This window comes from Ctenopharyngodon idella, chromosome 10 (assembly GCF_019924925.1).
Source record: "Ctenopharyngodon idella isolate HZGC_01 chromosome 10, HZGC01, whole genome shotgun sequence".
Classification (NCBI taxonomy): domain Eukaryota; kingdom Metazoa; phylum Chordata; class Actinopteri; order Cypriniformes; family Xenocyprididae; genus Ctenopharyngodon; species Ctenopharyngodon idella.
Window position 1 is genome coordinate 25,769,377 of NC_067229.1, and position 13,756 is coordinate 25,783,132.

At 36.6% G+C, this 13,756-nt stretch overlaps 1 protein-coding gene across 1 annotated transcript in view; it reads right to left on the bottom strand.

Annotated features, from left to right (window-relative positions):
• ror2 (receptor tyrosine kinase-like orphan receptor 2) overlaps window positions 1–13,756 on the bottom strand; it is an 87,116-nt gene that overhangs the window by 21,135 nt on the left and 52,225 nt on the right. The window contains exon 2 of the mRNA XM_051908721.1: window positions 5,816–5,896. Within this exon, the coding sequence (XP_051764681.1) occupies window positions 5,816–5,896 (81 nt within the window). The remainder of the gene's footprint in view (window positions 1–5,815; window positions 5,897–13,756) is intronic.

The following is a 13,756-nucleotide window of genomic DNA, read 5'->3' on the forward strand; positions in this document are numbered from 1 at the left end:
TTCTTGATAATTTACTCGACTCCATGTCATCCAAGATGTTTGTGTCTTTCTTTCTTCAGTCGAAAAGAAATTAAGGTTTTTGATGAAAACATTCCAGGATTATTCTCCTTATAGTGGACTTCAATGTACTCCAAACGGTTGAAGGTCAAAATTACAGTTTCAGTGCAGCTTCAAAGAGCTCTACGTGATCCCAGACGAGGAATAAGAGTCTTATCTAGCGAAACGATCGGTCATTTTCTTAAAAAAAACAAAACAAAAAAAAAAAAAAGTAAAATTATATACGTTTTAACCACAAACGCTCGTCTTGAACTAGCTCTCTTCTTCTTCTCTATAGTGTAGACGCTGCTAAGTGTATTACTGCCCTTCACAGGTCAAAGTTTGAACTAACTGTTATATACTTGCAAAAGCATATTGTATATGAGAATTTAGTTCAAACTTTGAATTTTAAAACATTTTTTAGAAAATGACGATCGTTTCGCTAGCTAAGACCCTTCTTCCTCGTCTGGGATCACGTAGAGCTCTTTGAAGCTGCACTGAAACTGTAATTTTGACCTTCGACCGTTTGGAGGCCACTGAAGCCCACTATAGAGAAAAATCCTGGAATGTTTTCATCAAAAACCTTGATTTCTTTTCGACTGAAGAAAGAAAGACATAAACATCTTGGATGACATGGGGGTGAGTAAATTATCAGGAAATTTTAATTTGAAAGTGAACTAATCCTTTAAGGCAACCCTGAAAACACACCATTCAGTTAGGAACAACATGAAACCATAATGATCCTGAGAAGCAGATAATTCAACAGTCAACAAAAGACGACAGAGATAAGCCAAAAAAGCACAACAAAATGAACACCATCAAAACAAGGCAGCGTTGACAAGATCTGCATCACATCACAAAAGATTTGTAAAGAAACTGAGGCATGAAAGGCCCATTTGTGTTGCACACCCAAACTGAGAAAGTGAGGAGAAGCTGTGAAAACAAGCAGCCTGAGAATGAATGAGACACCCTCGCTGTGGTAAAGGCAAGTTGTTACAGGCGCTCTGCTATCTATAACTGGTGTGGAAACATGAGCGACGGTGTTGTTATCATGCTCAGATGACGTTCTGAAGACATGACATAATGAGAGTGTCTACTACTGTACATGAGTGTGTTCCACATCAGTGAAGCACAGCACTCTCTAAAGAACCGCTGCTGCAAGACCGTCTGTGGCTAGACTTACATTCAGGTAAAGTCAGCATGTTACAACATGCAAAATGTGAAAATAATATTACTCAAGTCCATTATTTCATCATGCATGTGTGCCAGTGCAATTGAATCACAAAAAGCACACTAAACAAAGTACAAGTCTGCACCATGTGAAGTCTCCAAGATGAAGTCTCTCTGTAGCCCAGGTTTGGCAAGTGCAGCTAGCAGGCAAGGTTAAGTGGGTTTGACTATTTGTGGCCGGCCATGATTGGAACGATAAACAACACAAGCAGTGCTGACAAGCCACTATAACCCTCCATATAACCAACCTCTGGCCTTCAAACGCAACACAAAATTCTAAATTTACATTTTCAATATTTTAAAGCTGCAGTCCATAACTTTTTTTTGGTTAAAAATTATCAAAACAAATTATTGAGTAAGTACATAATCAGCCAGTGTTCAAAACTATCACCTTACCTTAGCCCAATTCACAACAGTAAGCTTGTAATAAATTTTTTTTTTTTTTTTTTTTTTTTTTTTTTGAGTGGTACTGGTAGGTTTCCGCGGGAAATGCAAATTTGCCTTTGCGTCATTACGTCACATCTGTATACATAAAGAAGGAGCCCCGGATGCTGCAGATGGCGGTCATTTGTAGCCTCTTTTTACAGTAGCTGGAATAATTAAATGTCATTTTGATGGCGGATTGTAATCAAGAAAGGTAAAAACGGCCATCATCATTGACAACTGGTGAATCACCAGTAGTAAAAAGCAAAAGACTTCGGACTGCGGAGTGGCTACAGCAAAAAAGGGAATGCGACTGGGCCCGTGCGAAAATAAGAATAAATATCGGCAGGGCTTTTGAAAGGTGGCATGAAGTCTGTGTTTTGAACAGGTTTAAAACGAATGCAGAGATTGCTTTCTTCGGTTGGACAGGTAAGACATTTTAATGGTTCATTGGGTAGATAATGCTAATTAGATGACGCTAATATTACACACTAATGTAGTCACGCAATGTTGTTGACATTAACAATTTGAGAACAAAGTATAACAATAATAATTTGGACTGTTTGACGTGATATAACATTGCGATCGCTAGATTTAATCACTATTGGCAGATTTATTGTAAAACTTTTTTTCAGTTGGTCAGAACAAAAGTGGCAGACATGTTACTTACTAGTTCAGATGACATTTTCCAGTGAAAATTATTATTTTGGACATACTTCCTTGACTTGGTATCTGTAATACCGAATTACAGTGAATATCCACACTGATGCGGTGACTCACAGCCCACACATACTACTCAAAACATTAGATTCATCTGAAAATCATTTTCAATGCATCACAATGACTATTTCAAAGATAAATCTTTTGTCTATAGTTGTTTTCAGTGGCTGCATATATATATAAAACTTCAATAAATATTATTTGTAGCAGAAGTTGCCAAATTATTTCTGATCAAACATACCAAACATGTCATTAAAACGATAGAGGAATATGCAGCCCTGAAGTCAGCGACCCATTTGAAAAAGTACACTTTAGCATACTTTTAAAAATAGTACGGAAATAATGTATTTTAAAAGAATACTTAAATTTGAACTGAATGGTTTGGACACTTGCACCTGGTTTCACAGACAAGGCCTAGCCCCAGACTAAAATGCATGTTTGAGCTGTTTTAACTGAAAGCAACCTGCACTGACATATCCTAAAATATGTCAGTGCAATTGTTTTGTCTCAAGATGCACATCAGTAATGTTGTTTTTTTTTCTTTTTTTTTTCTAGGGCACAATTATAAAAGCTACTTAAATGTCCTACTCACTTCTGTGAGATACAAAAATAATATATATATATATATATATATATATATATATATATATATATATATATATATATATATATATATATATATATATATATGTGTGTGTGTGTGTATATATATATATACATATATATATACACACACACACAATATATATATATACAAATATATATACACACACACACACACACACACACACATATGGTAACACTATTTTACAAGTACACATTAATATATACACGCACACAAGAGTCAAAGTTAATGGATGATGTATGGGAATATTTCAGATGTTGCTGATTTGTTTTATTGTAATAAATATTGGTGATGTAACTTTTTTTATATATGGGTTTATGAAACCTGTGCCATTCAATGATGTGCCAATTAAATGAGTATATTGTATATACAATTGAGTATGAAGTTTTGTTTTGAGTGGTGATTATTATCGAATCATGAAATCTGTATCAATACCCAGCCTTACTTGAACGGTTTAGTTTTGTGACATTTAAAACTGGTGGACCAGCAAGATCTATTGTGGGTGGAGCTAAATAGCATAACACTACTAAAACAGAAACCAAAAAAAAAAAAAAAAAGTTTTGTTGAAGAACACTGTTGACAGTCACAATTGGTTATCGAATATGGAGACATAATCTATTGAACGACGCTTTATTATGCACCTGGTTAGATATAGGAATTAATTTTTAAAATAACATGCTTTGCAGCCACTGTGAATTTTTATCTTGCTTCGAGTTCATATTGGTAATGCATGGTTTAGAAACGCTGCCCTTCATACATTCATTCACTCTCCTGAAAACTATTACTGCCTCCTCTCGTCCCCAGACCCCTTGGTCCCATGGCCAACACAAATAGTCTCTGCAGCACTCCAATGCTGAGCTGCTATTAAACAGGCCTGCCAGAGCAAAGTGCTGGGTTTTCCTGAAACCCCCTGATTTATGCACACTGAAAGCAGAAACGCAGACACACTCCTGCTCGACACAGCGGGCCACATTTCATGATCCAAACCTTATCGTGAACACCCATCAAGCAGTTATACAGGAATTGTTTTTCATTGATTTCAATTATTAATCTCACAAACAGCATTGGTTCTGACATGTTTAGTAACCGGACATGACACCTCAGTTTGTATGAGTGTAATGAAGAATGAGAATCAGAGCTTCAGCAGAGAGGAAGATTTTTGGTTCAGCATTCAGGATTAAAATAACAAAATAAAGGCTAAGGTTTAATAACCGTTCTAGAGTCCACACCACAGCTATAACAATAACATCACAGAGGAATGATATCATTAAAATCACTCTCATTCTGCGTCCCAAATAGCCTATTTAAACTATGCCCTAAAAGTATGTACACTTTTTGTGAAGAAAAAGTACATACTTTTGAGTGTGTAGCAGAAAGTACACTCTGTCGCATAGTTACGTGCTTCCTGTCACCGTAAACAGGCCTGTCAATCATCTCGTCACAGTTAACATCCTCCACATTGCATTTCATTTCATTTCCTACCATACTGGAGAGAAAAGTAGCAGCACGTTAATCTGCCAGTCATTGGTCTTTCATGTTGAGAACTCTCCTTATATTTTTGCATAATGCTGCATTTAAAAGTTAATGGCCATATGGATCTACATAAAAGTTCACGTTGTTGTAGAGGAAATATACTGATACACTGATAACATTAAATATTTTTACAAGGTTAAATGTTGATTATTAGTCACTCAAATCCCTTTATCTAAACCTCTCTAGTCAACTGTCGGTAGCGCACATCCGCCATGTTTGTAGTTTTTTAACACTTTTTATTCGTGTTTATAGTTCTGAACCAAAACCTCCTCCAAAGTTCAATGGGTTATGGGCAATATTAGCCTTTATAGTGTGGACGGATCCACACTTCTACCAGAAGTAGTAGACCATCTGGGGACTTTTGCCATACTCTGTTCAACATACTATGCTTTGGGACACACTTATTCTAATCTCACATACTATTTAGGTTGGATAGTGTGCACATTGGGACACAGGGACATTTGACAGGTTTGGTTGGATTAAAAAGTGAAAGTGACGTGACATGTAGCCAAGTATGATGTCTCAGACTCAGAATTTGTGCTCTGCGTTTCACCCATCCAACACACACAGCAGTGAGTATTGAACACACACCCAGAGCAGCGGGCAGCCATTTTTGCTGCGGCGCCTGGGGAGCGATTGGGGGTTTGGTGCCTTGCTTAAGGGCACCTCAGTTGTGGATAATGAGAGTGCAAGAGAGAACTGTTCATTCACTCCTCCGGACCTGCATTACCTGCCGGTACTAAGCTTTTTTTTTTGTTTGTTTACTTCGGTGGCACACTTTGGGTTTAAAGGGTTAAAGAGCTCAAGCATTTAAAGCTGCAGGCAAGCTTATAATTAACCGAATGTTATATTCGTTAGTGTGGACACTAATATAGTTATCGTTCTTGCTGTGAAAGGGTCTTAAAAGCCAATCAGAACATATTACATGTTTAATACACAGCTATGTGAATGGGATTTTTGTCCAATAAGATTTCATTGTGGGTGGAGCCAACTATCATGATGCTACTACAATAAAGAGACAGCATCAGTATGCATTTTGGGGTGAACTTCTGATTTGAATTTCCCAAATTAGGGGTTTGTGAGATTGTGATAACGTCAAACGTAAATTAAACTGCATAATAATTATATAAAATGTTAATTAAAAAGTAATATAAGTACACAGTGTTAATGTGACCTGGAAACTGGTTGTTTTAATCTCAAGATGAGGCTTTCTGGACTGGAGTTTAATGGGGCCTTGTGTTATTTTACCTTCAGCTGTTGGCAGTCCTCCGCTTTGGGCCTCAGCTAGAGCCTCAATCTCTCCAGACTCCGACAGGTTCATGTCAGCCGCTGCAAAACAGAGAGGAGACTGTTAGTGCAATATTAAGTCCTGTGCTAAAATAACCAAGGAATAACAAGAATAATGTAAGTTTCTGCCCATTTCTTCAGTATAATCGAATTATGAACCTTAAGCATCTGTTCTGATAAACACAGTAGAAGTAACTAGTAGTTCTAGATTTTACACAATACAAATTCACAACAACAACAGTAAACCCATATTAGTATTCAACAAACAGGTCATTAAAAAAAATAAACATGCAATTCATACAGACTTGAATATACTTTTTCTACATAGTCAATAACTGAAAGTATTATTGTGAGGCATATAAAATCAAATGTCTGAGTAGTGTAATACAACTTGACATTAAAAATGACTTAAAAATGGTACTTTATCACATTATGCCAATATGAATAAATATGAATAGGCGTGTTCATTTTTAAACTATATATTGTTGAAAGATTTCTTCTGTTCATCTTGGAGCATATTTTGCACAAACAAAAAGAAAAAATAAGAAAGAAAATATCAGACTGAGAGTAAGGGTCTCTACACTGGAAAATTACCGTTAGATGTGATGCAAGCAAAAGCAACTTTAGGTGGCTTCAAGCCTGCATGTTTAACCTAAAACAGAATTTAGTTCATCCTTCATCTATTCCAAAAAGAGCATCATATTTATTATAAAACACTCTGAAGATCACATTACTGCTGACGGTGTGGTTTCTGAGATGTTCCATAAATACCCTACATTAAGTTAATCACACAGACAACATGAGTGGAGTTTTCATAGAATCTTTAACTGGGCCGGTGTTTAACAAGCTCACTGTATGTGGTTAAGGGCAAATTACATCCTTGTTTAACAGTGTGGAATGACTTCCTTCTGAGACTGAAAACAACGTGAGAACCATTACATATGAGAAACATGGGGCATAATTTATGCTCAGTTAATATGATGTTGCAATGCACCCTCAATTATTTCCCTGTGTCATCTGTTCCAATAAAGTAAATTGTTTTTATTTTTTTCATAATAGGCAAATTATCCTCAAATAAAAGAAAGCTGGGAATGTGCATGTTGAAAACCACATTTGACATGCTATAAACAGCTGGTCTAGTAGTGCTGTATTCGAGTAGTATTCCATAATGCACTGCCAGCTGAACCATTAGTGAGTGATTAGGACTCATCCACATAGTCCTAACAAACACACCACATGGAAGACATTAGATAGGTCATATTTCACCCCAAACTTACTGCAATACATTAAATGAAAATGATCCCATCCTGTATCTTTATTTACAGTACTACCAACAATGCATCAATGTATATATAGATATTGACTGTATAAAGGAATCAGATTGGGGGTTTGGGCATGTGTAAAGGTGCCAAAAGACATGTCATCCAACTATTTATGCAAAATATACATAGACTATTTAACATTCATCTTTGCAAAAACAAAGAACTGCAAAGATTAGGAGGATTCTAATGAAGTTGATTATTCTTCTGATCAAACACTGATTCTTTAAGACTTTAAATTCTGTCTATTTTATGCCTTCTTAAATAATTATCTGCCATAACACACACAGATGGTGTCTTTCAGAGATAGTAATGGCTAGGGTAGAACCAACACTAGGGTTAAAGGATTAGTTCACCCAAAAATGAAAATTCTGTCATTAATTACGCACCCTCATATTGTTCCACACCCGTAAGACCTTCATTCATCTTCGGGACACAAATTAAGATACTTTGCATTAAATCCGAAGGCTCAGTGAGGCCTGCATTGCCAGCATTTAACACTTTCAATGCCCAGAAAGCTACTAAAGACGTATTTAAAACAGTTCATGTGACTACAGTGGTTCAACCTTAATGTTATGAAGCGACGAGAATACTTTTTGTGCACCAAAACACAAAATAATGACTTTATTCAACAATATCTAGTGATGGGTGATTTCAAAACACTGCTTCATTAAGCTACAAAGCCTTACAAATCTTTTGTTTTGAATCAGTGGTTCGGAGCGCATATCAAACACGCCCCCCAGTGGTGAACCATTGAAATTTCGAAACACTTATGACATAACGAAGCCTCGTTTATTGAAATCACGTGACAGTTTGATACGTGCTCCGAAACAAAAGATTCGTAAAGCTTCGAAGCTTCATGAAGCAGTGTTTTAAAATCACCCATCACTAGATATTGTTGAATAAAGTTGTTATTTTGTTTTTTGGTGCACAAAAAGTATTCTTGTCGCTTCATAACAATAAGGTTGAACCACTGTAGTCACATGAACTGTTTTAAATACGTCTTTAGTAGCTTTCTGGGCATTGAAAGTGTTAATTGTCTTGCTGGCAATGCAGGCCTCACTTAGCCATCGGATTTCATCAAAAATATCTTAATTTGTGTTCCGAAGATGAACAAAGGTCTTACGGGTGTGGAACGACATGAGGGTGAGTAATTAATGACAGAATGTTCATTTTTGGGTGAACCAAACCCTTTAAAGAGAAAAAAAAACAAACAAAAAAAAACATTTTTTTCTTGTAGTTGAGAAGTTTAATTCACCTATAAAATATTTTAAACCTTCCAATGCCTGAAACTACTGCACAATCCAAAGGCACGAGTCACATGACAGAAAAGGATGCTTTTAGAATGTACAAATTTGACAAGAATCCATTAGTGGATTATTAATGGAATCGGCAGCACAAAAAGCACAGCAGAACTGGAAAGGTTTCAGAAAACCAACATTATCCTTATCAAGAGCATATTTCCTGCTCAACAGATGTGAAATTCAAAATGCTCCTGCACTATCAAACACAAATTAAAATTTAGCAACACACTTTCAAAAAAAAAAAAAAAAAAGGTTACTAGATGGTCACATCATGAAGAAACTCTAAAGGACATTCACTATAAGGATGAAGTTTTAACTAATTCAAAGAGAATACGGAAGTCATCACCACAGCCTGTAACGACACAAAGGAATGATATCGTTGGGCTCACTATTAGAATGACATTTTTCCAGATGATGAACAATAAAAACATTTACACCCAATCAGGATCAACTTGACTTAAAAACAACAGACAAAAAAAACTGCAGCACACAGTTGGTGTGGACGCCAATACTGAGTCAAAACAACTAGGCAGATCTGTGTAGTAAAATTCTCAGGACAGCATATTATTCAGAAAGATTAGGCTCGTTTCCATTTCTGCTGAACCACAGTTACGGTTGTTTAATTAAAAGTAATAATAAAAACACATGTAGTTTAGCACCTCTGAGCACTGAACAGGTGTTTCCACTCTCAAATAATGTGCAAAAAGATCCCTGGTCTTGGAAAAGCCAAAGGCACAACAAAGTGAATAATTAGGCTGACTTTGGCAAGGAGTTGTGAGAGCAAACTGAGATGAATATATGAATAAGCACATGTTATTTGTCTGGAAAGCAAGGCAATTTACATGTACACTGACAAATCTCGCATGAATTTGCGCTCTGCTAATCACCTCATTTGACCAATCATCTTCATCTGTTATACACATACTACAACAACACTACAACAATCATGCTACTAAATAGAAAATTATAATGCTTTATAGTGTTTCTCAACCCAGTACCTGGAGGCCCCAAGTTGTTTACTTGTAGATCCATGTTCAATCAGATTGGATTTTACGTTAATACAAGCATTGATATTTCATAATAATGCTGTAGAACTTTCTTAGTTTATCTAATTTGTGTATCAGTTTGTTGAGCAAACTGAAAAAGGTTATAGAATTACTTCTATACACCAAAACAAGTTCAGCAATATGTGCTGAAATTGAAGAAATCTCACAGAAGAGAACACTAATAACTAATTGACATAACTTTTACAACAAAATATAAATCAAAAAAGGCTTGACAGGAGTTCAGCACACAATGTATTTTCAAAATTTCAAAAAATGTATTTTCTTTAGTAATTTCTTGTAATGTCATCGTATCTTATCAGTTCCCAAGACACCTCTACTTGAGGACTGAACCTGCAACCTTCGTCTAAGCAGCCCAGAGCAGTAATCAGTAGGCTGCCACCACACTGGAGGGAGGCCAACAAAAGGGCCAGTGTCGAGACCTGGGAAAAGACGCTGATCTAATTATTTTGGCTCGGGGTGCCTGCGAGCACTCAACCCTCTGAATCACCACCTTTCACAGCGGATTCTCCTTTTTGAGCGAGTTACTTGCCTGGCAACTGTCGGCAAGCAGGCCGCTCTGGGTGCTCATAAAGAGGTGATGGCAAACAGCACGATGGCTGCAGTACGCCGAGCCGCCCCCGTGGGAGAGTCCGGCTCCAGGATGGGGGCAGCACACCCTCATCCAGACTGAGAATGTAGAAGCTTGTTAACACTCCATCTTGTCCTCTGGAGAACCGTTTAAACAGGAACTGGTTGCCAGATTCATAAAATCAAGGAGTGGGATAAAGGGAGAAACTTTGGAGAAGCTGAACTCATTGGGAAAAACAAAACTGCTAAGAACCCATTTAGTTAAATTGTAACAAATTGAGAAGAACATTGCATTCTCTTCCACAAATTAGATGTTTTGTTTAGGGCCTGACCATATATGAGAAACTGTGTAAGCTTTTAAAAGGAGGATTCTGTACCTTTTGGGTTTTCTGACTGGGCACATTCTTGGCCTTATTGAGTTCAATCACTCAATCGTCAGTTCTGCTCTGCAAAAAGACACCAAGACAATTCACTCCCAGACCTGGTTTACCAGCACATCTGCAGATGTACTTAGCGTGAGGTGCCAAGCATGAAAAACAGCTCCTGGTGGTTCCTGACAAGCACAGGCCACATAAGCAATGACCTGGTGAAAGGATCGTTACGACATTCCTGAGCCATTTGTTTTCTTACCTACTACTCATTTAAAGAAGGAAAAAGCCCTAAACAAGTTTCCTTAGATCCATTTACTCAATAGCTGATTGATATGGTTAGTAAGGTCAGCAGTGGCTCATTAGTTCGAGATTCACTTCTTCCAATAGTGTTAAAGGACATCTGAGACATAGATCAAAGCCAGCATTGTTCTAAACTGGCAACTAAAAGGCAACAATCACCCATCAATTCACCAAAGCTCAACATGACGTCCAATCCTACAATATCATGTGACAACATCAAATCAAGCCCTGCAATTCCTGACCATCCATTCATTCTCCAAACCACTTGTTCCATGTAGGGTCGCAGAATCAGTATACTGTAGCTACTGTAACTAAAACATTTGACATAGACACTGACACCGATTTTAAGAGCAACTTGATTTAATTCAGTATCACCATAATGCCATGACATAATCCACAATCTTCGTACTAAGAAAAACTGTTTAGTTATCGGCTGTTTGTTTGTTAAACCGAATGCTATCGAGATTTAGAAAACTATTTTTCTATAATGCTGTGGTTGTGTGGTGAGGTTTTCATACTGACTTTACCACATCTTCAGTGTGGCTTTCATATACTATGCAAGGCCGCTGGAAGTTTTTCAGCTTGTAACCAAAAAGCTAATTGCCAATGGCCCTCAACCAAAAGCAGAATGTCACGCTGTAATTTTTTTTCACTTAAGTTTTATTTTCAAATTACACACACTATGTCCCATCATGTACATGGTGGTTAACAACCTGGGAGATTTTATTGTAGTATTTATTTAACAAGAGTGGTCAGGAATGCAGGTTGCGTATGAAACGTACAGACAAAATATATTTAAAAAAAAAAAAAAAAAGTGGCAAACAATTAAATTGGGGTCTCTCAAAAAGCCTTACTCGTTCCCAGAGAGTGCCTAAAATAATTATAATAATAAATAATAATCCAACAACTCAAATAATCCATCCATTCAGTAGTCATTTAACAAATCAAACAAGAAATTCAGGTACTGAATTAAAAAGTGCTCACAGTTTCTTACATAAAAAAACAAAAACAAAAAAAAAAAACAATCAATCAAATCTGTTTTAATACAAGAACTTGAGGACCACCATCACAGAGTAAACAATTGCTGGCAAGGCCATTGGAAACAGACTTCAAAAGAGATGGTAAGAGCAAACATTTGTTTGCAGTTCAAACAATCCAGTTCTTCCCCCCTCAAGGCCAGCAACATAATCTGAGCAGAACCTGCCAGATATATACTACCCAGCTACTCTAACAAAGGCAACATTAGATCTTTAAATCAATTCAATGGGGGATTACAATTTGAAATCAATATATTGAAGGAAAGTTCTGAAAAATATTTAAATGAAAACAGATGCATGTAATTCAGAGATATATTTCCATTCACCCAGCTCTCTAATGCAAAGAATAGACAGCAACATTTTGTTGGCTCCTAAAATACCCAGATTGGAAAGCAGAATTACATGTGTTCATCACAGAAAAGCACTGTGATGAGCTTAGTGAAAATGCTCGTCAAAATGGCAGATAAGCTAAGAGAAATGACAACTACAAATACACCTGTATTTAATTTAACACAGAGAAAGTAAATCTATAAAAATAAGTACATCTAAATCTATATCTTAGATTTGGATATAGATATAGATAGAGATTTAGACACATATTAGATATAAATTTGGTGCAGGATTTACTTAAACAATTTTCACTCAAAAATTGCCAGTAAATTTCACAAACAATTACAAAGAAGCGACAACTAACACATTTCACATGTGAAATTTTCAAGTAGAAAAACTGAAATAGTATTTGTGAACACACTCCAATAATTTCTTTAATGTCTTTTTTATAACTTTAAAAAAATCATTTTTTACAGGGCTATATCTGTCATGATCCCAGCCTGTGTTCCTCTGTCTTGTGTGAGGACTTTGTTATTTCCTGTTTTGTGCCATGTTTTGTAGTTCTTCGTAGTCTTTCTTGTTGATTAGTTTTCCCCAGGTGTTGCCTATTAGCCACTCCCCCTTTTTATCGTTAGCCTTGTTTCCCTTTGTGTATTTATACCTTTGTGCTTCTCTAGTTGTTTTTCACTATATCTTGTTCCTGTCCTGAATTTCTAAGTTTGCTCTAGGTTACCCAATGTTTGTTTATCTTGTGGATTGGTTGTCAATAAACTTAACTGCATGTGGATCTGGTTCCAGCCTGTCTGATGGTTCCCTCGTTTCAATATCTATATAACCTCACAGTTATTCATATGATTCATTTATTTATCATTTATTGATATGATTCATATCTATCCATCCATCCATCCATCCATCCATCCATCCCCAACATTTCTGTGTGCTATTGTTTGCCCTTAGTAGAGTATATACTTTAGGAATTAACTAAGCAAGTCTGCTAACTGCCCGATTAACTGGCTGAAATTAGTCATTGTAAGATAATCGATTAAGATGATAACGGTGCCTGTTTAGCCAATTATCAGAAGTATTAACACTCACTTGTGACATTTTTTAAAATAAGACCATGGCTGCATTTCCCAAAAGCATCTTGAGCCCAAGTTGATTGTGGAGACCATTGCCACCAGTGTTCTCTATGATAAACTTAGCTCACGATGCTTTTGGGCAATGCAGCCCATGTCAATGGATGAAGTACAGGTTTTGTTCTTAAATACCCTATTTTCTCTCAACTGCAGTCTCTGAAAAGTTTGTCAAAAATTGAAAAAAGGTTGTTGACCACTGTTTAGGATTTACCTTAAAATTCAGTTAACCATGTACAACATAGACAACGAGGCGACTAGAGTTTGTGACAGTTATAGAATGCAACAAAATGAGTGCATTAGTGGGAGTGTGAGATAGAGCTGTACATGTTTAATGTCATAACTCCTGAGTGGACTAGTGTCGAGACAGGAAACAGAACATTTGTCACTAAACAAGGGAAGTGCAGAACATGAAACAGTCTTTCACACTAAAAACGAAGTCAGATGGGATTCCATTAGAGTAGAGTATTTTTT